General features: G+C 41.8%; 1 protein-coding gene across 1 annotated transcript in view; it reads right to left on the bottom strand.

Annotated features, from left to right (window-relative positions):
* The window catches only part of arhgap32a (Rho GTPase activating protein 32a), a 25219-nt gene continuing 430 nt past the window's right edge, over window positions 1–24789 (bottom strand). Inside the window, exons 2-22 of the mRNA XM_035679400.1 lie at window positions 19032–19145; window positions 18035–18140; window positions 16978–17069; window positions 16632–16716; window positions 12427–12513; window positions 12181–12318; window positions 11913–12005; window positions 11080–11202; window positions 10880–10957; window positions 9774–9855; window positions 9510–9659; window positions 8067–8169; window positions 6665–6809; window positions 6192–6274; window positions 5602–5709; window positions 5284–5429; window positions 4978–5191; window positions 4451–4599; window positions 4228–4302; window positions 3436–4110; window positions 1–3255 (exon numbers count right to left, since the gene is read on the bottom strand). Coding sequence (XP_035535293.1) covers window positions 1001–3255; window positions 3436–4110; window positions 4228–4302; window positions 4451–4599; window positions 4978–5191; window positions 5284–5429; window positions 5602–5709; window positions 6192–6274; window positions 6665–6809; window positions 8067–8169; window positions 9510–9659; window positions 9774–9855; window positions 10880–10957; window positions 11080–11202; window positions 11913–12005; window positions 12181–12318; window positions 12427–12513; window positions 16632–16716; window positions 16978–17069; window positions 18035–18140; window positions 19032–19120 — 5076 coding nt within the window. The 5' untranslated portion in view covers window positions 19121–19145 and the 3' untranslated portion in view covers window positions 1–1000. The remainder of the gene's footprint in view (window positions 3256–3435; window positions 4111–4227; window positions 4303–4450; window positions 4600–4977; window positions 5192–5283; window positions 5430–5601; window positions 5710–6191; window positions 6275–6664; window positions 6810–8066; window positions 8170–9509; window positions 9660–9773; window positions 9856–10879; window positions 10958–11079; window positions 11203–11912; window positions 12006–12180; window positions 12319–12426; window positions 12514–16631; window positions 16717–16977; window positions 17070–18034; window positions 18141–19031; window positions 19146–24789) is intronic.

Below are 24789 nucleotides of genomic sequence, written 5' to 3'. Positions count from 1 at the left end.
CTAAAATAATGCATTTAACATGTCTTAACAGAATATCCTCATCTACATGTTTGGATTTGAAATAGCATCTTTAATGAATAAAACAACATCATAATTTATGTAAAACACCACATTGTTAAAAGTTCCCTAAAAGAGGAAAGAAATTTTCATTTTTGTGACAAAACCACAATGCAATACAAAATACACCTTTTCATCTAACTGAATGAGATAATTTGCATTTACTGTATGTCTAGCATATTTTCGCCACGGTAGCCTTGACCTTAACAGAAATCATTGTTATTTTAAGATTGCATTAGACAATGTGATAAAGAAAAAAAGCGAAAAGTTAGAAACCATGAGGTTATCGTTCATTTTACCCCCCAAAAAGTGCTAATTTAGTATTTATTGATGATTCAAAGCAAGCTGTTTCTTACAGAAAAAAATATATACTGTATATCAAGAGGCTTCATGTACACCACGTTAAGACAATGTGTTTCATACACAGTTATCCTCAAAAGTGCTTGTTGAAGTCTGAGCAGACTAGAATAGAAAACAAAATGTACAGTACATTGGCCACATGTTAGCGGTGTTATTTATACAAATATAATACATTTAAAATGAATGTTATTTTTTACACATTCCTATACTGAAATCATGAATAAAACCAGTTACTTTAGCTTTTCATCTCCTTTTGTTTAGACATTAAATAAAATATATAAGCCGTCATTTTCTCAAACATGCCTCTCTCTTACTGTTAATTTCAAATCTCTAAATTTAAGACAATATCTGCATACGATTCATTTGTTCCCTTTGAGCACCCTCAAAAGCCATTGCAAAATATGAAACTACCAGCAATGGCGACAATATGATCCCCAGCAGCAGCCTCACTTCACACTTTGTAGCAGCTCCTGAAGGTTAAAACAAACACACTCTCAACACAACAGTCTGTTGGTCTGGCAGAGGATAAAGTGCTGTTCTCCTTTGGCCCCGATGTGGAATCAGATAAAACCAGTAGTCAGAATCACTCGTAGACCCCGGCCTCTGATCTCAGTGCAGCATGATAAAAACCCTCATGACCCAGAGCCTTGGACAGCAGTCTGTGCCCGCGGGGAGACATACAGCCCTGGCCAGGCAAATATCCGGCCACAGCTTTACCGGATCTTGTGGGTTTAGGTTTGGGCGCTGCGTAATACCCCTCCATGTGGTCATATTGTGTGGGCCTGACTTTAGTGCTTTGAGTCCTTCTGTTGGGCTGAGTGGAAAAGGATCCCAGATGTTCAGGATCCAGAGGGGATTTGGCATGGTGATGATAGTAGTGACGATTTTCTCTGGTGCTCTGCGACCTTCCCGGTCTCCTGAGGATGCTGGGTTTCACAATACCAGAGTAGCTGTTCACAGCGTTGGTCATCATTAATCGATCCTGATCATGACCTCGTGTATGGCTTCTGTTACTGTGCTCGATGTTCTTGAGGTTAGGACAGCCCCTTTCTGGAAGTGAGGGGACTTTGTGGAGCGGTGGCTGCTGCGAGGAGCTCTCTCTGATCTGAATCCTCCTGGATGGTCCCGGCTCCACACTCGACCTGTGACCATACTGCTGCTTGGTGACCTCTGGGTCTGCCTGTTGAGAGCTCTGTGAAGTTGGGGATGTAACTAGGACAACATTTTGGTTTTCTGTCCTGTTGGCGGAGAGGAGGCAGGCGTTTCCAGGGTCTGACTTGCTTCTTGTGTGCATAATGTCTCTGTTTCTTGAGTCAGTCGGAGAGACAGGGCTCTCATATGGAGACACATCTGGACATGTATTTTTACGTCTGGATTTACTCTCCTGCTTGACTGGTTGATATACGACTCTTTCAAAAACCTCTGCATCTCTAGCCTCATAAACAACAGTGTCCCTGCTTTCTATGTAAAGCTCTCTGTTCCCAGGCGGGATATGGTGTGGAGAGTAGTTGTAGTAATCCGATTGTCCACTTTCCCTTGTGGAACGCACGGTGTAAGACTGACTGTGTCGCATACCCCTTTGCCGGCAGGGCTCTACATAATAGCAGGAGCTATCTACTGGGTTCACATCGGAGTAGGGGCTGTAACGATAGTCAGCAGGTGCGGGCTCAAACTGGGGTCGAACAGGGTGGATCAGCCTCTGATAGGGTGCTTCCTGGCTCGACGTTTGCTCGACATAAAACATGGTGTCAGGGGGCAGGACTTCTGTCTCTGCCAATTCATAGTGACTAATCTGAGGGGCATGGAAGGAGCGAGCCCTCCGGATGGCCGGGTGCCCAACTATTCTATCTTCTGACCTCTGCCACGGGCCTTGTTGCCTGTGGCAGCCACCGATAAGGTGCTCATCTCTATGGTAACGTCTGTACTGAGGTGACAAAGGGTGCCTTAACCCTAAAGTGCTGTAGCGGCTTTCAGAGGACTGCCTGTACATGCCCTTTGGCCCCAGAAGGTGATGTGGCAGAGCATCGGGCCGAGGGCAGTGAGGTGCAGGCATTCGTCCTGTTGGAATTGGCCGATGGTGATGATGATGATGATTACTGTAGACATCCTCAACCAGGCCTAGAGGTCGGTCTTCCTCTGGGCTGTAGTGATGGGTTGAGGAGGTCTGTAATTGACGTGGAAGGACCTCTTCGATTGAGGCAGGCATGGAGGTCTCCGCCAGAACGGCGCGGAAATTGAATACATTGATAGAGTCGGTGTTCACATATACAGGAGAAGTTGACGGGCTCTGAGTGGAGCACACAGGTTGGGTGGGTGTTGAAACACCAACGCTTTGATAGGTGGGTTCTACTTGTATGACATCTCTATGTTGTTTTTCCTCTCTGCAGTCCCTCCTCTCTGCACTGCCTTCATCCAAGCTTCCTGACCCCAGCGGACTGACATTAGGTGTGAAATTGCACATGCTTTCCTGTCCGTCAGTGACCTGCAACGGCTCCGAGCTGAGGTGTGCAGGGCGGAAATGAACAGGATGAGGACAGCAGTGGCTCTCCACAGGGCTGTTCCCTGATGTTTGCCACTGGGAAACAGATGAAATATGAGGGCTGCAGTACTCCTGGGGGTACACTTTAAGATCGAGAACAGAAGGCCGGGGCGGTCTGTCCTGGGCGTGAGGAGCTTCCTGTCTCTGGAGAGGGTGCGATGGGGTGTTGTTTCTTCTCTGGGAGCCACTGCTGGCCTTCTGGGCAGATTCGGCCAGAGCCAAAGCCAACTTGCGTGCAGCACTCGTCAAGGGAGGGTGAGGAGGGAGAACAGACACTGAACTCATAAGTCTATCTGTTCCTGGGGAGGGATAAGACAAACAACGCTACAGTATGACAGGACAAACAAAGCTATGGTAAGACATGATGGGAAAAGACACAAAAGCTTTCATAAGAAACTAGAGAATGCATTATTATTTAAATATATACTAACTATATAGAGTAAATGTAATGTATGATGTTAAAGAGGAGTGACACTGACCTGGATCAGGCAGGTTCTGTGCAGACTGACTGAGGTCAGTCAGGGCTGACGCCTGGCTTGCTGTGCTGAGTGGGCTGCAGTGTTGGTAGGGCGCTCTGGGCACCTTTCCATCTGTCAGTGGAGCTTCACCCTTCTCCACTGGGGGAGAAGAAGAAGGAAGAGGTGGAGGAGAGGCGGAGGCATTCTGAACATCTGCCTGCGTCTTAAAAGATTTCTTCCTGAGTTTGGGAGAGAGTGGCTTGGAGGTAATCTTCCTCCCACCCTTACCAAGAACCGGGCTAATATCTGGAGACTGAGAGCAGCTAATGTTGTTGTTGGGAGAGGATATTGGCTCCGATTCACTGGAACACCCTGCATTCTTCCTCCATTTATTTCCGTCTTTCTTGTGTTGCAGCCCAGGTGTCGCTGAGGCTGGGCTGCACTGGAAAGACATGGGGTCAAAGTCCAAACTAGAGATGCCTGCAGCCGGCGGACAAAGATCCAGATCGTCATCCTGATGTGGAGGTGAAATATATGCTGCGGTGCGGACACGATCAGCACCATTATGACTCTCATTCAGTAGGTGGGTGCTGCGGTCGTCTTTACTTCTGGAGTTGCGTAGCTCGTCTCTACAGACGGCAGAAAGGGCCTCACTAGTCGAACGAGGTCTGCGGGGGCGGTAACTTGGAGGTTCCCCTGGAGTAGAACAAAACAAAACATGCCTATTTAGACTCAGTCTTCAAAAATACAGATAACATAAACCACAGGGAACCAATGGCAGTGTGCGAAATGTCTGATTTAATGAGTAATTACCTTCCACGTTGTGCAAAGAGGTGAGAGATTCCTCACTTTTGGTAGAGCGCAATGTGCCACTATCACCTCTTCCACCTGCAAATGTTTTCACGTGTGAAAAAAAACGTTTCGACACATCGAACTGTCAAGATTAGGTGAAGAAACTGACAAGTTTAAATTCATAGAAAAATACAGAAACAAAAGCTTTGACAGGTACAGACGATAACAGCAGCCGTGATCTGACCTGGCAGTGCAATGCTCTTTATCTCATTGGGCTCGCTGGGGTGTCGCTTCAGTTTACGTTTAGACACAGACTGGGACTTGCCCAGGTGGAAAAAGGAGAGCCAGTTCCCCACAGGAGACTTCTTAGGTTTAGCAGGAGGCCGCTTGCTGCTACAACACAAGAACAAATCATCTTCATCACTCCCTGTTTCATCTAACAAAAGTACATCACACAAGCAGAAATACATTAAAACAAAACTTACAGGCTACAACTAAAGATTACTATCATCATATTCTAATCAATAACTTAATTTTTATCAAACAAAATGTCTAAAATTTGTGAAAAATCTCAAGGTAACATCTATAAATAATGTAAATCGTTCTGTCCGACAAAAGTAGAAAACACATTTTAATAGCTGTAACCAGTAAACGTTTGGTACTGTGAATCTATCTGAACAAATGATGACATTATGTTCGTTATGCTCATGAAGCAGAAGAATTCATACAATAAATAAAATCGAGGACCGATGAGGCGGTCCGTAGAACTACCTCTCCATCGGGAGCTCGATGACCGTATGGAACTTGCCGAGCAGAGCTCCGGGTCCCTCCCCAACCTCGATATAGTCACTGTGGGTGAGGCAGGGGGTGGTGGCCGGGGAGCCTAGCTGTGCCTGAGTGCGAGCCTGGGCCTCCTCCAGAGAGAGTAACTTTGTGGATGGGGAGCAGACCAGCAGGGACTTAGGTCTGGATAAGGTGTTATTACCTAAAAGTAAGGTGTTAAGAATGTGTTAGAGGTGCATATAACCTCAGAACAGATGCCACTTTGGATGTTATTTGGTTTCTAGTTTCACCAACCTGTGCTTTCCCGTATGATGGCATTGAGTTTAGGGCTGAAGAGAGCTTCAGTGTTGTTGAGGATGAATTCCACCACCACCGACTGGATACGCACCTCCATGAACGCTGCTGTGCCGCTAAAACAGGCCGACTCGATCTGTCTGGACCTGAAACACAGTTACAGTACAGCACAACCTATTTCACAGCTCTGGACCACTGAGACATGCCCCAGTTCACTGTCACAGAAACACTAGAAGGAAACAGCAATTTTGGTGTTAACGGTGCCAATTTAGGAAATTGCATGCAGCTTTACATCTGGAATGATAGTTTAAGAGTCACCTGAGGAGGTTAGGGGCCCAAACGATAGCCAGGTTTTTAGTGTGCATGTTAGTGATGGAGCTGAAGGTAGCCAGGTGGGAGAGGTGTCTCATTAGATACTCCAGAGTCCTGTAGATGAAAAGGCAAATTTATTATAAATCTCAACTGCTTATGTCAAAATATTTCTTTTCTAAAAAGGATTCCCTTTTCTAGGTCATAGAAGAGGGTCATATAGGTCTTATATTACCAGTAAGTGGAGTGAGAACTGTCACAGAACGGGTGTTCAGTGCATCCAGTAAAAAGCAGGATTTAATGTCATATTGTATAGACATTATTAGAAGATGCCTATGTACAGCATAACATTCCTTCCTCAGAAGTGATCAGATATTTTTGGCACTTCTTTAAAAAAAAAAATTTTTAACATCTTAGAGCAGTATTTTGTATATGTGGTGGAGATGTAAGTAAACAGGAAGGTGACACATCATCTTCATTCAATCAAAATAAGCATCACAGTATTGACAGTTACAGTCCAGATGCAGCACTCCCTTTACCAGAACTCAAACAATTCCACTTTAAGCCACCAGGGTGCAACAGTGAGCTGTAAACCTGACCTGTAATGTGGAGGCGGCAGCTGCTGGATGACATTGTGGATTTTGACCAGCCTCTCCTCATCTGTGGCTGCAGACACGGCCTCCTGTGAAGACAGAGGATAAAGCGCACATCAGTGAGAAGGCTGATAATCATAGCCGAGGGAGTAGCCTTAAATTTCCCGCTCTCCATTTCCCTTTTATTTTCAGAGCAGCCAGTGTTTTGGCTCTCTTAATCTGCTATTCGGCTTTAGCGTGCACATCCCCTGCTGTTCCTAGAAAGCTCAGTGCAATGCAATGACCCCATTTTGAGCAGCACTTAAAATGAGCTGAAAATGTTTCATTGTTTCTGCAGTTCTTTGATTATCACTGAGTAGCAGGAAATTTGGCCTCTGCAGCTTTTTCACTTCACCATGCTTAACCGCTATGCCAGTTCCCATTCCCATATTTATCCCCAGCATAAGTCTCTGCCCCAGTTCCACAAATCTGCTCCTTACTGAGAATCTGTCGTAGAGCTGGTAGGTGAGTAAAGGGTTGGGAAGCTCTCTGAAGTACAGCTTGCAGAGGGAGCCCACTGAGTGGATATCCTGCCTGAAGACTTCTCTGGTCAGGTCTGGGATCTGTTCGGAGTCAAACTCGTGCCTAAACGACGGAAAGAAGAAATAGAACAGCGGGGGAGTCATCCTACTGCCCATCTGTCAGTATGAAAACACAAAAATAAATCTACTTGGTGACTTAATGATTTATCCCGAAATGATTTGGCTTACCTTGATAATACTACCAAAAATGTGTGCAGCTGAGGAGAGCGACTGAAACTGAGTTTTATTATGTTTCTGTCAGCATTAACTGAAGTTTCAATGTTACAATAATATGCAGGTTACAATTGTAGTTTTTGTCTATGGAGTCTGGTGTCCAGTATGACGATATTACAGCTGTTTCTGGTTAAAAAAAGCGTCTATTTCTGTAGGGATCCTTTCCTTTTAGTGGATGTACTTTGACCAGGGACATCTGTCCCCAAGAATTAACGTTATCTCATGTTGTGGAAATTGCAGCACTTTTCACAAATATTTTCACATCTAACTCTGTGAATAAGGGGTTTATTTCAGCCAAACCAGAGTTGATGGTTACTGGAAAGACTGTGGAAAGACTAACTAAGTCGGTTTTGGTGAGTTTTGTTTTGTTTCTGTCCCATTGTTTTGGTCTGAGATGCTGGTGCTTTAGTGCAATATCCAGTTGTAAGTAAATATAACCTTTAAAAATATTCCTCCCTAAACTAAAATACACAATATATTTAACATAGAGGAGAAGCAAGTAAATAAGAAGGCCCATCAATACCCTTAATGAGTATAAACTACAAGAAACATCAACATATCAGCACATATTTATCATTTCCTGAAATACTGTGTGGGATACGTGGCAACGGTCAACAAGTTTTCATGTGAGAAAATCCCTTTTGATTGGCTGCCAACACTCCATCAGATAGATGTGCCTTCCAGTTTATCTACTAATGGTGGTTTGTTTTGTGAATTCCTCCTGGCAAGCATCAAATAGATGAGAAAATCATTACAGCCATTCAAAGCTTTTTTGATTTGATGGATTTCAGAAGAAGCAGCTCAAAAAACACTTGACGTGCTGAATCTATCATGTTGATAGTGAGCTCTATAGCTGAAGCTACTTTATTGATACTTTCTTTAAATTTCCAATTACCTCTTCCTAATCAGTGCTTGCTAGTGTCTGTTCAGTCCATAATGCCACACAGAAACAGACAACTTGTCAGATTTGAGTTAGCAACAAAATGCAAACACCTGTCAGACTCTTGTCAAACAACAAACCATCTTGTAGAAGATATTATTGTGGGTTAAATTTCTGATCAATATAATGAACAAATTGGGTACAAACCTCAGTTTCTGGATGTTGGAGGAGATCCCAGACAGTCTGTAGATTCCATCCACGACTCCATGTTTCTCTATGAAGTCAGCACAGCTCTTAACAACCTGTGGGACTGCAGGAGACAGTAGAGTCGTGAGAGGCTGAAACATGAAGTTTCTGTTGAACAGGCTAAGGCACACGGTGTAGTGCTCTGATCATCGTACCTTCATTGACTTAAGATGTGTAATCTTTACTCTTTCAATTCTTGAAAGACTGTTTCTAGTATGAAACCTAGTATAAGGCTTGTGTACATTGACTAACCTAATAATTCTCAAAGAGCAATGACCAGTGGAGAAACTCTAACACTCGACCTACCAGTATTGTAACTTCATCATTCACTCAGTAAGTCAGGGACAGATTGTAACGTTTAAAGGGCTGGTCCCGCTTTGCTTCGGTGCAGACAGAAATATAATTTGAGAGTCCAGGAGCTCCATTCTTCAATTTTTAATGGCTTAAATAGTATAATTTAAATAAAATAGTCTAAAAACTACTGGAATCTACTACTATAAAATAGCCACCAAGTTTTGGGTATTATTTTTGACTGGACAATAGCTACAGCCTTGCACAGACATGTACAATGACAATGACTTCACATTCACACTGCAAGCCTTAGCACTCAATTCCGATTGATTATGATTTTTTTGTTTTTTTGTTTGGCTGTTCTCATTGTTTTTTTTAATGTGGCCCATATCAGATTCCAGTGTGAAAAGGTCACGGTCCTGAGATGACCAATGTCAATCTAGAGTGACGTAAAAGTCATACGAACTCTGATATGACTGATCACACTGAGGTCACATTGCAATAAATCAGACCTCTATCTGATTCTGACCACATATGAAAGTGTCCCGAATCAGAATTGAAAAGATCAGATACCATCTGATTCGTACTGTTCACACTGCCATGAAAAAAATCAGATCTGAGTCACACATGAGCAAAAAAAAGTTGGTCACTTTGGCCTGCAGTGTGAATGCGGCAAATGTGAGGTTTGAGGGACCATAAACCAAAACAATGCAGGTAACCACTGGTCTAAATAATATTTTAGAATGGCACCCACATATTGTAGCTTAACATGACACGAATAATTGAAATGAATGTGAGCTTTGCCTCTATCACACCACATGTCCGAAAAACAGAAATAAAGAAACGGCTTTTGGCAAATCTACAACGATCAATGCAGAAGCGCATCCTGCTGGCAAACATAAGCCAGTTATTTACACCACCAACTCAATTCACATCAAACATCACAGCAATGTATCACAAATCCACTATACTGGCAGCAGATTCACACGGTAATCCCTTCTTGGGGTATTTACAATTTGAAAATGTGAAACATTTCAGTGTGAACTGCCAGCAGGTGAGAATTACACGAAACACGGAAATGAAAAAAAAGAAGCCATTGTAGGAGTAATTTACCCTCATGTCCTGAGTTGTGGAGATGTTCCCCCAGGTCACAGCCAAACACTCTCTCTCTGAGGATACCGCGCTGCCGTAGCTTCTGAGGCGGCGGTCGAGACTTCATGAAAGTCCTCAGGAACGTTACCAGCTTCCCATGCTTCTTACACACTGATTAAGAAGACACACACACACATAACAGCCACTTTAAATCAATCCGTCTCACCGGCAGCAACTCTTAAATAAATCATTAAGCAGTAGGACAGACACACACTGAAAAAGTACCTGGCTTCGGCACCGAGCTTTGAACACTGGGGGGAATCTTGTCATTTATCAGCTCAACACAGTCACAGGGGAAGAAACCAACCTGCAAGTAGAGAGAAGAGGATGAGGGGAGTAAAGCAGAGAGACAGAGATGGTGATAACACTTGTAAGTTCAAAATACCAGTGGGGGTGCTTAGTACAGGGTGAAGGTGGAGAAATAGGTCAGTAAGCATGAGGGTACAAGCTGCCTCAGGCTGAAAATAGCTGGTTTACATTCGTATTGTGCAAAGCATCTTATGGTGTCACTCACGCAATGACAAACTAGCCTCTTTTTTGCTATTGTGGTGTTTAAAAACAAGGAGCTTGACTCATATAAAGTCAATAGGTAAACATGAAACCAAGCAGTATGTCTTTATCTCTCAGTATGAATTCCCTGGTCTCCAAAATGAAACATCTTAATTAAAGATGCAGTGAAATGAAAAATACATTTTCCAAGTTCTAATCCTGTATCGATTACTCATTTACTGTGTGTCAAAAATCACTTTTGAGTATTTTTTTATATGAAAATTCTCCTCCCTTTTCCTGTTACATAAATATATCCAATCAAATGTGATTTGGGGTGCCAGCTAACCCCCGCCCATCAAACCAAAGCACCGTTAGTTAGTGGGTAGCTAGCAGAGCAATATCTTAATAGGGGGGTGTGTGTTTGGATTTAAGCGTGCAGAAACTTTGCTTACACTTTCAAAGAATGTGGCTGAGGCCTAATTTATAAATTTCAGCCTTATCTGCCTGCTCCTGGTCTAACAACAATGACGAAGGCCAACAGTCCTCCTTAGCTCCGTATCTCTCTCTACAGCTCCTTATCCCAATGTATTCGCCCACTTTTGAGCATTCCTATCTCTCATTACCAAACCCATCCACATTTCGTTTCACTGTTTCACTCTGACATACCTCACAAAACTAAAGCGAAAGACGCTCTGACTTCTGTTACACTGTGACTTTAATCGCTCCTTTATTACCACTGGGAGATGAGATAAGTTGTTCTTCCACTGCATCAATCAGCATCAACATCAAGCTCTCTGTCTACCTGATGTCGCAGTGTGGATAAAGCACAGCAGATGATTCACCTGAAAGCCGTGTTTCCCTCTCCACCAGCCTGTGTCTTCTTTAGGAGGCATGTCTATGACTGACACAATGTCCCCAACCTGGATCAAAGACAGCGATCATAAGAATAAAGTCTGATCACCTTTGAAAGCATGCAGAAGGCATTACAATGGGTTAAGAAATATGACTATGTTTCTCTTATGTCTTATGTAGTAGAGCTTACCTCAAAGGTCAACTCGTCTGTGGCCTGGGCTGTGTAACGTTTGGTGACGTGTGCAGCAGCGATTGCGGGGACGTTGATTGAGGATTCCTCAGACACTAGCAGATGGTTCCCCTTGTTGTCGATCTGGAAGAGAAAAAAGTGACATTAACAAAATCCTGACATTTAAAGAAAGACATTTTTCCATCTTGTCAAGAGTTAGACATGTTGGCCAAGCTTAGCTCAAAGATGAATGGAAGCAGCTGGTCATCATTAAAAGTGACAGAAGGAGGCAAGCAAAGCACAACATTGGTATTATTCACATGAGCAGCAATATAATATGTTACCGGAGTGTTTATTAATGGAATCACTGAAGCCAGTGCTTCAGTTTGGATTTTAAAATCTGTTTACAGCAGTCAGCTCGTCAAAGAAGAGACACAAATGTGTATTTAAGCCTACTCCCATATGATCATTAAAAACAAAAACAACCAAAACCTCTCAACATTGAATTTTCAGAATCCAAAAGTGGCACACCCACCCAAACCACCTCTACACAGCATCCACAGCTGCGGAGTGGTACTACATAATCCTTGGTCTTGTGCACAAACCACCACTATGAGGATGCCTAGCAGCTGTGCATCCATAAATAGCTTTAAACACATAACTAAACCAGTCTTCTTTTTGCATTTTTATTAGCTTGGCCATGATGTCCTGACTCTGACTGAGATGTCTGACTGTTCCTTTAACTTAGCTATTTAAACATTAATAGTGAATATTTGAATTAACTTAATGGGATGCTTTCTAGAGAGTGAATAACTGATGGCAAGTGAGTAAAGAAAAAGCTGATAAGAAGGTACCTCCATCCATGTAAGTACAGGGCCGCAGTTGATCTTGTTGTCAGCAATGGCGGAGAAGCGGGACAGATAGGTGGCCAACATCTTAGTTACCGACTGAATGGAGACACAATATTATCAATATTTAGTCTATTCTGACAACTTATGAGTAATTTTCCACACAACATGCAACATAATGGACTCATTTAAATCCTAATTGTTGATGAAACTTAAAATATGTAAGTCATTTATATCACAGATTAGAGAAAGAGAAGTTGCAGCTCTGTGGTACCTCAACAGTGTCTTTTAACGTGTCGTATCTTGGCAGCTCAATGAGCTGTGAGTATCGACGGTCATAGATACACAAGTGCAGGTGTTTGTCCAGCACCCGGAAGTCTTCGTAGGATCTCTTTACCAGCCAGTTTCGACCCTGACAAAGAGAAAGAGAAAAAAACTTTTGTCAGACTGAGGAAAAAAACATGCATTTGAGATACTATACCATTTAGTCAACTTCTCCAAATGTAGTTAGTGATGTTACCTGGCAAGTAACCTGGATCAGAAAGACCAGCTCTTTGGAGTCCAGACCAGCCTTCGGTCCTTCACTTTGCCCCTCTGCGAAGGCCAACTATGAGGGAAAAGAACCAGAAAAAATGGAGACAGAGGAGCTTATAGGGCCCACATTCTAAATAATGGATTCATATAATACAACAACCTCTCTGTATGCGACCTGGTGTACAAGAAGAACACCATGTCTAACTCCATTTTTTCATTAAATAGTAAAACCACTTTTACACTCAGCGGTGGGTTTGAGTATAGAAACCTTCAACATTCGAGTAACAAAGAACTACAGGAAGTAATACCAGAAAAAATATGTATGTTACCAATCTTTTAAAGGATTTTGTTATTGAAAAATAAGTGTTCATTTGGGAAATAAGTACAGTATATTTGCTCTAGCGTGGAAATATATTCTCACTTCACCATGGATCCTGCAGTATGAAATATATAATACATTAGCTGATAAGATATTAGCGCTTGAAGGCAGTGTAGATTTAGCACAGATTTCTTGTTCTTCTTCCTCCTCAACAATATTCTATATCCCCCAAAACTGAGAAGATCAAAGCCTCGAAGTTTGGGAATACATTGATAGACATTACTGTAGAAGAGACTTCAAAGGCCTGGAAGCCAAGGCAAGTTCTGGTTATTTATAACTGTTAGCAACTCTTCCAGATACACCATTACACAACACACAGCGACCTAGTTACTCCTCAACAGTAATACAGCAAACCAGGCTGACAAGAAACGCAGAATGAGGAAATTTGTTCTTGAATAAGTAATGATGGAAGAGCTCTTATTCACTGCAAGGATTTAAATCGAAAAACAAAAGCCGGGACTAAGCATCTCAATTAAGCACTGATCAAGGGTCAGAAGGCCAAACAGCATGATGGGAAGCAGAATCATACAGAGATTTCCAGACAAACCAAAATCCTTTTTTGATTAAACAAAGCGTGATAAAAACAAAAAATTACGAAACAAAACAGCAAATCTCAAAGTTGTCACTGCATGCATGCTTCAGCATCACTTCCTCTACGATTCCCACACCTCTATGACTACATCCTTCAAAATAAAACATGCTAACACAGCTCAGACTTTAACCCTTGCATTATGTTATTTATTTACAAACATCTGGCACCAGAAGCTCAAATTATTACACACTCTCACATCCAGGTTACCTGCCACTAAAGCATCTCAGATATCCATCCGGAGCTGGAGGAAGTGGCTCTCTCTTTGTGTCCAGCCGCAGTCCTGGACCTCAGTAAGCTCCTCCAACAAGCCAAATCTTGGCTGAGGGCAGTTTAAATGCTGCTCCTTACTCGCCCTGGTTGCCGTCCCCTGCCGCCTTACGTAAAATGCTCATTCACAGGGGTTTCAATCACCACGCGCTCACTGCTCTATTCAAAGCAGTAAATATGAAAAGAGGATGCTTCCCACTGTGTGTCTTACCCCCCTTCCAGCCTGCCTTTTACCCCTCCTCCCTCTCCTGTACTCTGCCTCAATCACCCTCCCCCCTCTCCCTCTCAACTGCTCTCCTTTTCTCGAGTGACAAAAGGGGGTTTGGCAGTAAATGGGCTCAACCGACACTCACTGATGCACAAGCTCATCCATCATACAGAGGCAAAGCTGCACAAGATAGATAGAAGACTCTTCTTCGTTTCAAAACAATTCTCATTCATTCCACTCTCAGGGCGAGACAGGAGCTAATCTGCAGAGGAATCAGTCGGGCAGGCTGCAGACAGAGCCAGTCTGCTGTCCTTGTGCTATTCTGCGATTAGGATACATGAGACCTGATCACTACCCTCCCTTCCTCCCCGCCAGAGTCTGTGAATATACATACAGGCAAATGCATCATGGGAGATACAACAAGAACAAAGACTCATCTCTCAGTCAAGAAATTAATCAAAAAAATAACATGCAGAAGTAAAAATAAATTGCAGCAGATTGCACAGTGAAATGTGCCCCCGCTATGTGTGCGTGTACAGACAGTGTGAGGAGCTTTCAGTGTCACTGTCTCCCCAGACTGATATTTTTCTACCAGCTCAGCTCGGCTTTTCTTCTCCCTGTGGAGCTTTTCAAGGTCACTGAGACTGCTGCTTCACTTGCCTCCACTCTACTGATGAAGCCATCACAGTCATGGCAACCACAGCAGGACGTTTACCCAACAGCGTGAGAGCATCCTGGGATTCAAGTCCTGTCCAGCCCGCTTCACTGTAGTCCATTAACGCTACATGCATGGATTCAGCCATACAAGCATGCACCGCTCATGCACTCTTTTGTGTTAAGATCCACTTGACGAGTCTGGTTGTGGAGAGACGAATGCTGCACTCTGCTGGCAAGAAAACTGAACTGCGCTGAGGTTAACCAGGCGGTTAACAGCCATTTCCCCATGTCACTGAGCAGCGACAAATGCTTCACTGCCTCTCATTATCACTGCAGCAAATATACTCTTTCTTAAAAATAAAAAATTAAATAAAAAAAGAATAAGTCCAAATAATTTGCTGGCTGTTGAGAGTCACTATATCCATAATAACCACATCCATTCCCCTAAATTTACTACAGTTTATGGAAACAAGACCATGAGCCTCCAGCCATGCTGGTGGCACTGTGGGGCTATGCGCTGCACTGTGCACTTTGCACTGTAGTATCCTGGCTAACACCATTATGACAATGTTAACATGCTGATGTTGAGCAGGTATAATGTTTACTATGTTCACCTTCTTAGTTTAGCATGTTAGCATGCAAATAATTGTTCATTAACACTAAACATAAAGTACAGCTGAGGCTGATGGGAATTTGAAAAAAGTTAAACTTAATGCAATTATTCCCTGGGGGGAACATAAATATCTGCACCAAATGTCATGGCAATCCATCAAATAGTTATAGTCTTGCCTCATGGTGGCACTAGAGGAAAAGCCAGGGGATCATCTAAGTCATTAGGATTTATCCTCTGGAGCCTGAGGGAATGTCTGTACAAAATGAATCATGGGAAACTATCCAATCGTTGTCAAGATATTTCAGTCTGCTCAAAATGATGGACAAGGTGACAAAGACAGAGCCACATTTTAGGAATGCACGACATGAATTTTTTTAACTACTAATGAACTATTAATTTCCTGCTTCTCATTCGCGATACTGATAAGATAACCAGTAATTTCACGTTTTTGTATTTCAAAAAGAAGTTTGGAACCTGTAGTCTATGCACACCTGAGGATAAGAAAGGCTGAGCAAACATGGTTGATTTAATATGTCATAGTCAACAAAATCTCTACTGTTAACACAATAAAAACGAAGAACAGTTCTGACTCTTCAAATGTTCATGTGTTTTCTAGTAATGTACATAACAAAATCTCACAAACATACTTTGGTTTTTAAGAGAACATAAAGCCGATAATAAATGATTATTATTTTCAATCAATACTTTATCAGCTATAATTTCATCATTGGAATAATACATAATAATGTATATTTTCAATTATTCAAGTTTTTATCTGTCCTGGTATATATCATGCATCCCTAATTACCATCTGTAGAGCTGTGCTTAAAAAAACAGTTTGGTTGCAATATAGTGACAACATCTATCTCCAATTACATTCAACTGTTCCCATACATTCTCACACCCTCTATTGTTTTGTCAGAACAGGTTTTCACTTTTAAAATGAGTCATCTCCTACAAATCCTGGATAGACTCAGCTGTCTCTCCTGGAAACTACTGTTACTCATTCACTCACTGGATGGCATCATGTGATTAAGTCTAATAAGGCGGCATCACAGGTTTACAGAGGTCAGATGAGTCTGACATTAATATACTGTAATGCAGAGGATTAACACACTGCTGGAATCGGATCTTGGCTTTAATAGGAATGGAACTAATAAAATCTATAATAGTGAAAACACAATGAATTATGCATGACGGGGTATAACTTTTGGCAAATTTATATTTTACAGCTCTCCTGATAAAATGACACACTTATCTGACATTTCAGGAAAAAAGAAGGAAAATGCACTAATGAGGGCAGGACTGTCCACAAGACAAAGAAGGACATTGATTTCACTGCCACATCATTTCAAGACTGATGCATTCTGGAGCAATTCACCAAAATGGCCACTGAACTTGAGCCAAAGACACAATTACTAAACATAGTAACTCGCTGCTGCAGAAGTTACAGTGTAAGTATTTTCAGGGCTCACCTGAACGTTGCCAAAGTCAACAGTCTCATAGTGGAAATGGGCACACTCTGCCAACATGGGGAAGTGACCTCTGGGGAACGTCAGCCTAAAAAAACACAGCACAACAGCATCTCATCAGTATTCAACACACTGACACCATGATGGAGAGAAAAGCAAAGCAAAAGCAAAAGAGGGAAAAGAAAGAGAGATTAGGACTATGTGTTAGGGAATACGGTTAGAGATGCAGCAGGCTGACTTGTCTGTCTGTGCCGCGCTCATCATTTTATAGGTCCTCATTTCATGGCCTGGATAAGAGCCCTGCTTTACAGCCCATAATAGCAACAACACTGTCACAAGGAGCACCTACTTCTTCATGTTCTTGACCTTCATGCTAGCCGTGCTGACGCAGGAGCGCAGGAGAGGCTCGGCTGGGTGCTCTGTGATATCATCACTCCTCACCTGCCAAGTGGAGATAGGAGACATCAATAAGTGTCAGTCAGTCACAGGACGACTGATGGAGAAGCAGTTGCAGACAAGAATAATTATGTTGATCACCATAAAACAGCAGGGACACGGGACACAAACTTAGACGTCTGGTATAAGAAAAAAGGAGTGAGTTACACATTTCTGCTAACGTTATATCAATGCTATATTATGTTTATGTTATGTTATGTAACAATGTTGCGCTTACATAAAGTTAATTCTTTCCTATATTCAGCTATGTTTCTGCTAATATTATGTTATGGGATGTCATTAGTTTATATAAATGAATCTGAACATTAAAGGCATGTCTATCTATGTGTCTATGGAGTGTTGTTATTAATACAGTTTAATATCGGTAATGTTTGTGTCTTGAACTATTTTGTTTGTTTTGTCCAGTTTACAATTGAATTAGTTGGTTTGTAGACATGTGACGTATGTTCAGGGTGGTGTATAATTTGAAAATAAAAAACTTACAAAGAAAAGAATACGCACAAAGAAACGTCTGTAATAAAAGTACAGTTGAAAAACTGAAATGTCAACCTTTGATTATAAAAACAGGAGGGTAATTCCCCTACAGAGGTGAAAGCCACCGTGAAGGCCTATTACATAAAAATGGAGTAACCAGAAGTAAACTGAAGGGGAGGGATGATGACATCACTTGTATGTGACAATATTGGCATAACACTTTACCTAAGCAGTACTCAAACACACCACCTCTCTCTGACTCCCAGCCTGAAGGTGAGAAATCTTCAAAAGCACACCTGTTCACACTTTTATTACAGTGACTGCTGACTCTCATGTGACTGCTGTGACCTCAGTGACGTCATGTTGTGGTGACATCACGGTGTGAAACAGCTTCATGGAAGAAGGGCGACGTGTCGGTTGATGAGTGTTTGTGTATTTTCATTGTATAAGTGATGAGTCAGTGTGTGGGCGTGTACCATGGCAGTGGATGTCTCCTGTGGCTGTTTGTCTTCTGGAGGATTATTGTTGGTGGCTTGAGGTAAGGCATCGTCTTTGTCCAGGTCAGTAGATGGTAGCAAATCTCTGCAGAAACAGACAGGCCAGGCCGTCTCATACAAGAATCTTAACACAAAAAAGATGGCACAACATCCAACGTCTGGGGCTTTTCAAATAAGAGTTGTAGTTTTTTTTAAATACACCAGAGGGAGCAAGTGAGGGAGATGAATGAACAATATGTGGCTTGGGCTCAAATCATGACATTGCACCAGCATGGCCCAAAAAACATGTTGTACTAGGTCTATTTGAATCTCTAATATTGAGGGTATGATGTAATATTAAAACATGAGAAAACAATCATCTTTTCCAATCAGATCTTGATGGGAACAAATCCTTGATGCAGATGAAAAATGAAAAAAGCATCACATACTACGGTGGGGTCAACAAAAAGCCACCATGTCTTTTGTATCCACTCAGGAAAGAAAAGCTTGTCTATTCAGAGAGCCATAAAGGCAATCTACCCACTGGGGAGTACTTCACAAAACCTTCACTTGAAATGTGACTCAATGTAGTCGAGAGTGGAGGGTGAGGTTCATTCAGCTCAACTGTAATGGGCAACAAATAGAGGAGAGAGACAGGCCTTGGATTTGTCACAGTGATTCAGCGTGATGAGATCAGGACATGAAGCCAAGAACACTGACACACAATGTAATTTATGTGATCCACAGTGACAGAACTAATAACATAGGCATATTGTAAATTCAGAGGAAATACAGTGAGGTTTGGAGATGATGTACCTGTAACAGGAACAGTTTCTCTATCTGTCTCACTCTGAGAACAGGGTCTCGTATTAGCCTTACCATTACACTTTCATTCATTCACGTAGCATCTCCCTATTTCTCTTTGTTGCACATCTACACGGTTTTACATAATTCTCATCAGCTGACATGAAGCAGAGAGAAAAAGAGAGCAACTCACCCTTCAAGGACGTCACTACTTCCTGGTTCACCCTGGGGTCCTGAGGCAGCATTCTCAATCACCGCGGCAACCACACATCCAGCCTCCATGATGCTGCTTGACTGCAACAGCCCGCTGTAGAGAAACGTGAAGGGGGAGGGAAAGGAAGAGGATGAGGGTGGGTGGGTGGGTAACAGAGTATGGAGGATGGGAAGAAGAGTCCGATGAAATGAAGCCGCCAGACGTCAACCCACTTGAGGCTGCAGCGCGCGACTCTCAAGGCTACAATCCACAGAGCCCAGACTGTAATCTGCGATGACATCATGCTACAGTGCTGGGAGCTGCTTCAATGATAACGTATGTCAGGCTAAGAATTCATGGGATGGTTTTCATATCAGCTTTGTTTTAGCGTAACACTGACAGGTTTTAGCCTGAAACAAAAACATACTCATATCTTCTTCAAGGAAATGTCAAGACTGTCATGGCAGCTTACATGTGCTTGGATAACATATGCAAGTTTAGAGCTGTTATTTCTTTCTTTAATATATCTTTTTGCTTATTTTTTTCATTATTTGAATAATTAAAAGTATTAAGAATTGGCTATGGATTAAGTATTTCAAGAATAGTCTACCCGAAATAAAAATATATGTTCACAGAACACACTGTGAATTAGCACCCCTCGGCCAGTTCTGGCTTTCCTCCAAACTATTCAAGGTGAAGCTGTCATTTTCTTACCCTTTCAAAAAACAAAAATAAATGTGCTTCAGAGATATGCCCTGGCTTACACATCTTGTTCTCCACATAAGAAAACAGGTTTGTTTGGTACAGACTGCAACAAATGTCACATCATTATGATTTTATTAGTTTTTTATGTGAAAATGAAAATCGTGACATGGGGAATCGTGATCATTACCACTAAGTGTGAATGCTGTCAAAATTATTGCAATATGAATTTTTTTTACCATATTGTGCAGCCCTAATTGAATAACATAAAAAACAAAGCTCTATGTTGTATTGAAAGTTTTGGATAGGGATGCACAATAATTATCATCAATTATCATTTTATTATTATAAACTATTGGGATAATTAAATTACAGCTGATCAATTATTGTTTGATGTTATTAATGATTTATTTGGAATTCTTATGCAAAACGATTAATAGGCTTTATGTTCAATAAAAGCTTTATAACTAACATTTGAAGGATCCAAACAAATGTATTAACCACTTATAATATTATATTAACTAAGGTGGGCTCTGCATTATTACATAATCTTTAGGTCCTGTATTTTAGAGATGCCCTTGGCCAAAATTAAGTCTTCAGATCTTGAGATCTTTATGGTGCTCAACGCTCATCCATACATTATCTAACTATCCTTAAGGGACTGAAGCTAATGCCAGTTCACATTGTGCAAGAGGCAGGGTGCACCCTGGACAGGTTGCCGGTCTGTCACAAATCACATATAGACAGACAACTATTCACACTTACGTTCGTCAACCTATCATATCACATCAACCCAACCTGCATGTCTTTGGACTGTGGGAGGAAACCTGAGCACCCAAGCACATGAAGTACATGCTAACTCCAGCTAGTGCATATATTTAAGAATGTGCATATGCTGTGTTTGATCAAACTGCTTCAAACTCTATTGGCACACAGAAAACCAGGTGTCATGTAGCCCTCCATCACATGAGTACTACCTATGTGGACCTGTTCAGATGCTTTTGTGACCTTTTGATCTGTGGTTGTTTTATTGAGCTAGGCCCCTTTGTTCCAATTTGGTTTTAGTTAAAAAATTTTAATCAGCATATTGATATACTTGATATACTGCAAGTATTGCACAGGAAAAATAAATCATGGTATTGGCCCTTCTTCATTTTTAGGAATATATTTCTACATATGCCATGACCACGTTCAGTCCATGAGAAGATTGATACTAGGACAGCCCCTATCCCCTATCATTCGCATACTCCATTATTACTACTCCTCTCTTTATGTACTGTAAACAAACAGAAGGGATGTAGGAATGTCCTGATGAAGTGAAACAAGACTCTTCCTAATGTTCCCCAACAATATTCCCATAACTAGTTTCCAAATGTGTGTGGGTACTTAGCGTTAAACAATGACTTTAAGGCATGTGGGGCACAAACACAGGGCTCTCTCAGTAACAGCTCCCTCCAATCCCCTTCCAATTAACACAAGGCTGTTTTACCTCTTCCCTAAGCAGGTCCGCTAATCAACATAACGAGTAGATTCATCAGCCCAGGCCGCTGCTGTAGTAGCAGTTTCCCACCAGCCCCTCTGGCCTGTAGCCTCACTGAGTTGCTGTTGACTGACTTCCACAAAACCTGATGAGTCAGCAGAATGTGAGCAGGCAGACAGGAATACAGGCCAGATCGAGCTCCACTCTATCCACATCTCATACTGTATCTCCTCTCTAATAGACACCATAACCTTGCCAGAGGAGAGCCAATGCATTACACAGACAGCAAATTAATTTACTGCTGAAAAGTGTTACATGGAGTACTGTTTCAAGTTGCCACTTGGAGAAAGTGTTTGAAAAGTCATATGAATAAGCCATGTGTCACCAAATTACACAGAAATGGAAGCACGAGGAGTACTTGTAATATAATTAGCGCCTCTTAGTATGTCTTAAATATGCAGGGAAACACAAAAACAAAGTTGTGCTGCACAGTCACCAAGATATGGACATAATTCTTACCTTGTTCACAATATTTTGGCTATGTGGTGCTAATGGAGGGCAGAGATTCATAGCGGCTGCATGCATTCCATGATAAAAAAGGTTGCATGGTACACAGTACAATGCCTGACCTTGCTGACTGTACCACATCAGACAGCGAGTCTTTTCAAGTGCAGGACATTTTGTACTTTACATTGCAGAAGAGTCTGGCTAGCTGGGTACTTTGAAGTCGCTTTTGTTTCCATCTGAAAGACTTGCTGAAGGCGACGGAGAGCAACATGCGTGTTCTTATAGCAAGCACCACAATACATGAAAAGGAGACTATTTTGGAAATGGCCCAAATAGCTTGAGCTATAAAAAGATAAGGCTGTCACGATTGTAAAAAAAAAAAATTAAAACAAAAAAGGTTGTGATTTTAGGAGGTGAACTTGCTCTGTAGATTATGTGTCATTGTCCTTGGCAGAGGCTAATGGGTGGAAACATTCTGACATTTTGTGCAGCATCAGAGGCGAGAAAAATAGAACAATGTCACAACCAGGTGCCACAAAATCTCTGACACAGGTTTCATGTTAGAAGCCTTAGAATCAACGTTGCTCACATGCTGTTGTAAATCAGGCAGAAATCATCTTTCCACTACTTTCCTATCAGTCATATCCAAAGTATTAAGCAAAACCATTCTGGATGCAACAATAAAGAAGCCCTCTACCTGTCACATTTAAAAGGGAGCAATATTCTGATGTCAGGAGACTGGAGCAGCACAGGAGGATGTTGCCCTGGTATCAGATGGCCTACATGGCGTTTTCAAGAAAAATAGGGCAGCCTACACAATCTTGCACACTGTTTATGAAAGCAGTATCAGCAAGTGTGTTGACATGAAGAATGGCTGCCTACATATTTGTAGCAACAAACACACAGCAGATGCGTCTCAGTGAGTCACAGCTACTTCTTCAAATATGAGAGGAGGGATAGAGGAAAGAAGGCTGGGGAGGAGGAGAGGGAGTATAAAAACCGCCATTTCACCTGTTTCTGTATCTAGGCTTGACAACACACACACACACATAACGCTAATATAGTTCACATATGGATATTTGGTAGGTCCTTTATGGACTTCTATAGGTGATTAAGGACAATAACATCTGGTACGTTGTTCACGATGGGAGCTAATTGACACACATAACAAATTCACATTTTCATAATAGAAACATTAGCTAGAGCAGGTATTGTGGTAAACAGGTGAGTAATAATAAGGCTGCTCTGTCATCATCTCTATTGGCTTGTCCTCTTTCATAACGCAGCTGCAAAGACCAAGACGTAGAGGGGGGAGAGTGTTGTGTTATAATAAAGTAATATAATAAATATGTGTTATTATAAAGTAATAATACTATTTTTGAAAATAGTAATGTGTACTAAATGACATTTTTTGAGTAACTAGCCCAACACTACAGTGAATATTTGTGCCTGAAGTGTTTAACCATCACATTTCAAACCCCTGCAGGTGACTTCAAAATAACTTAAAACCTGCAATAATGGACTTTTTGGCCACTTTAGGGCATTAGAAACAAGCTGAAAACAGATAAAACAGGTGCTTATTTAGACATTCAGCTGATACAGAGCAACATTATCATTCATTTGCTGTGAGGGTAGTCGGTTTATAGAGCTTTGTAGCTGCGTCTGAAAGCAATGAGAGCAGCAACAGTGATCCAAAACTGTAAAGTTGCAGGCTGTAGTCCAAAACAACAAGCTGAAAGATGACATAAAGGTCAGGTGATAATTCTCACTATGAACAAACCATTTACACATAGTCATGTGATCAATTACCAATATAAAAATAATAATTTGATTGCAACTATAACGTGCCTTCATTTTGATCCAGATAAAGCATCGTCTCTCCCAGATGGATATGACAGGACCGTGTTGTCAACGAGGGAGAAAGTTGGGTTTCAGGCTCTCTTTCTGAGCCCTGGAATGCAGTCAACACCAGCGAGAGACGCAGTGGAGAAGAGGCCCGCGGTTGCCATGGTAACCTCTCTCTCCGGTCCACAGTGACTTGATGCTCCTCCAGACTGAAGATGAGGTAGCACGAGGAGAGAAATTAAGCCACGGGCTTTAGACACATCATCACCGTCAACATCATCCTCATCATCATCATCATCAGACAACAAAGAGGCTTATGGGAAATGTGTTTTCAAAATAAAAGCCAGCAGGCCGAGAGAACAAGAGCTCAGTGTGTTTTCTGTTTACATCCATTAAAGTGAAGCAGCTGAGTCACTGTGGTCCAATATGAGGTCCTGGACCCCTCAGAGAGGTCACACAGAGGTCACAGGATGATACTAATAAGACATTCCTCTTATCAAACATAGAGGATTGATGTGACTATACAAACAGACTGTTTTATTTAGACAGATAATTAATTAATACACTGTGTAGGTGCTTAAAGGTGATCAATTATTGATTTTAAAGTGGGTCATCCATTGACTCTCTGAGGCTCACATTAACAGGGGTGGGGGGGTCTCACCTGGACGATGACAGGTGTGACGGAGCCGCTGAAGAGTAGAGTGAACGTCAGCAGCTGGTAACACAACACACACCTGAAACACACACCCAACCAATCAATCAATCAATCAATCAATCAATCAATCAATCATTATATATCATCAGATCCAGTTTGAGTCGTTTAATCAGTTGTTGTCTGTTTTTTACCAGCTGATTTAAAAGGTGAAATAATGTTTGACTGTGGCCAGCAGGGGGCGCTGCAGTCCTACAGCACTGAGGTTTATCCTGTCAAAGTAAAAGTCCAGTTTCTCTTACAGCAGCAACATTTATCCTGAGCTTTTACTTTGAAATCCAGTAACCACTTTCTGAGTGTGGAGCTAAAATACTATCATACCACCTTAAAAACAACCTCAATACTGCAATTATTATTATTATGTAGCTGTTTTAAAAGCTACTTAATAATAATAATAACAATAAAATAAAATATATTCCTAACTTTAAAGAGACAAATAAACTAAATGAAGAAATTCCCCAGCAGAACTCATGCGTGAGCTGGACGAGGCCTGCAGCTGATTGGACCCTGAA

This window comes from Morone saxatilis, unplaced genomic scaffold (assembly GCF_004916995.1).
Source record: "Morone saxatilis isolate NCDOM2014 unplaced genomic scaffold, NCSU_SB_2.0 Contig8, whole genome shotgun sequence".
Classification (NCBI taxonomy): Eukaryota; Metazoa; Chordata; class Actinopteri; family Moronidae; genus Morone; species Morone saxatilis.
This window is presented reverse-complemented; position numbering and strand designations above follow the sequence as displayed.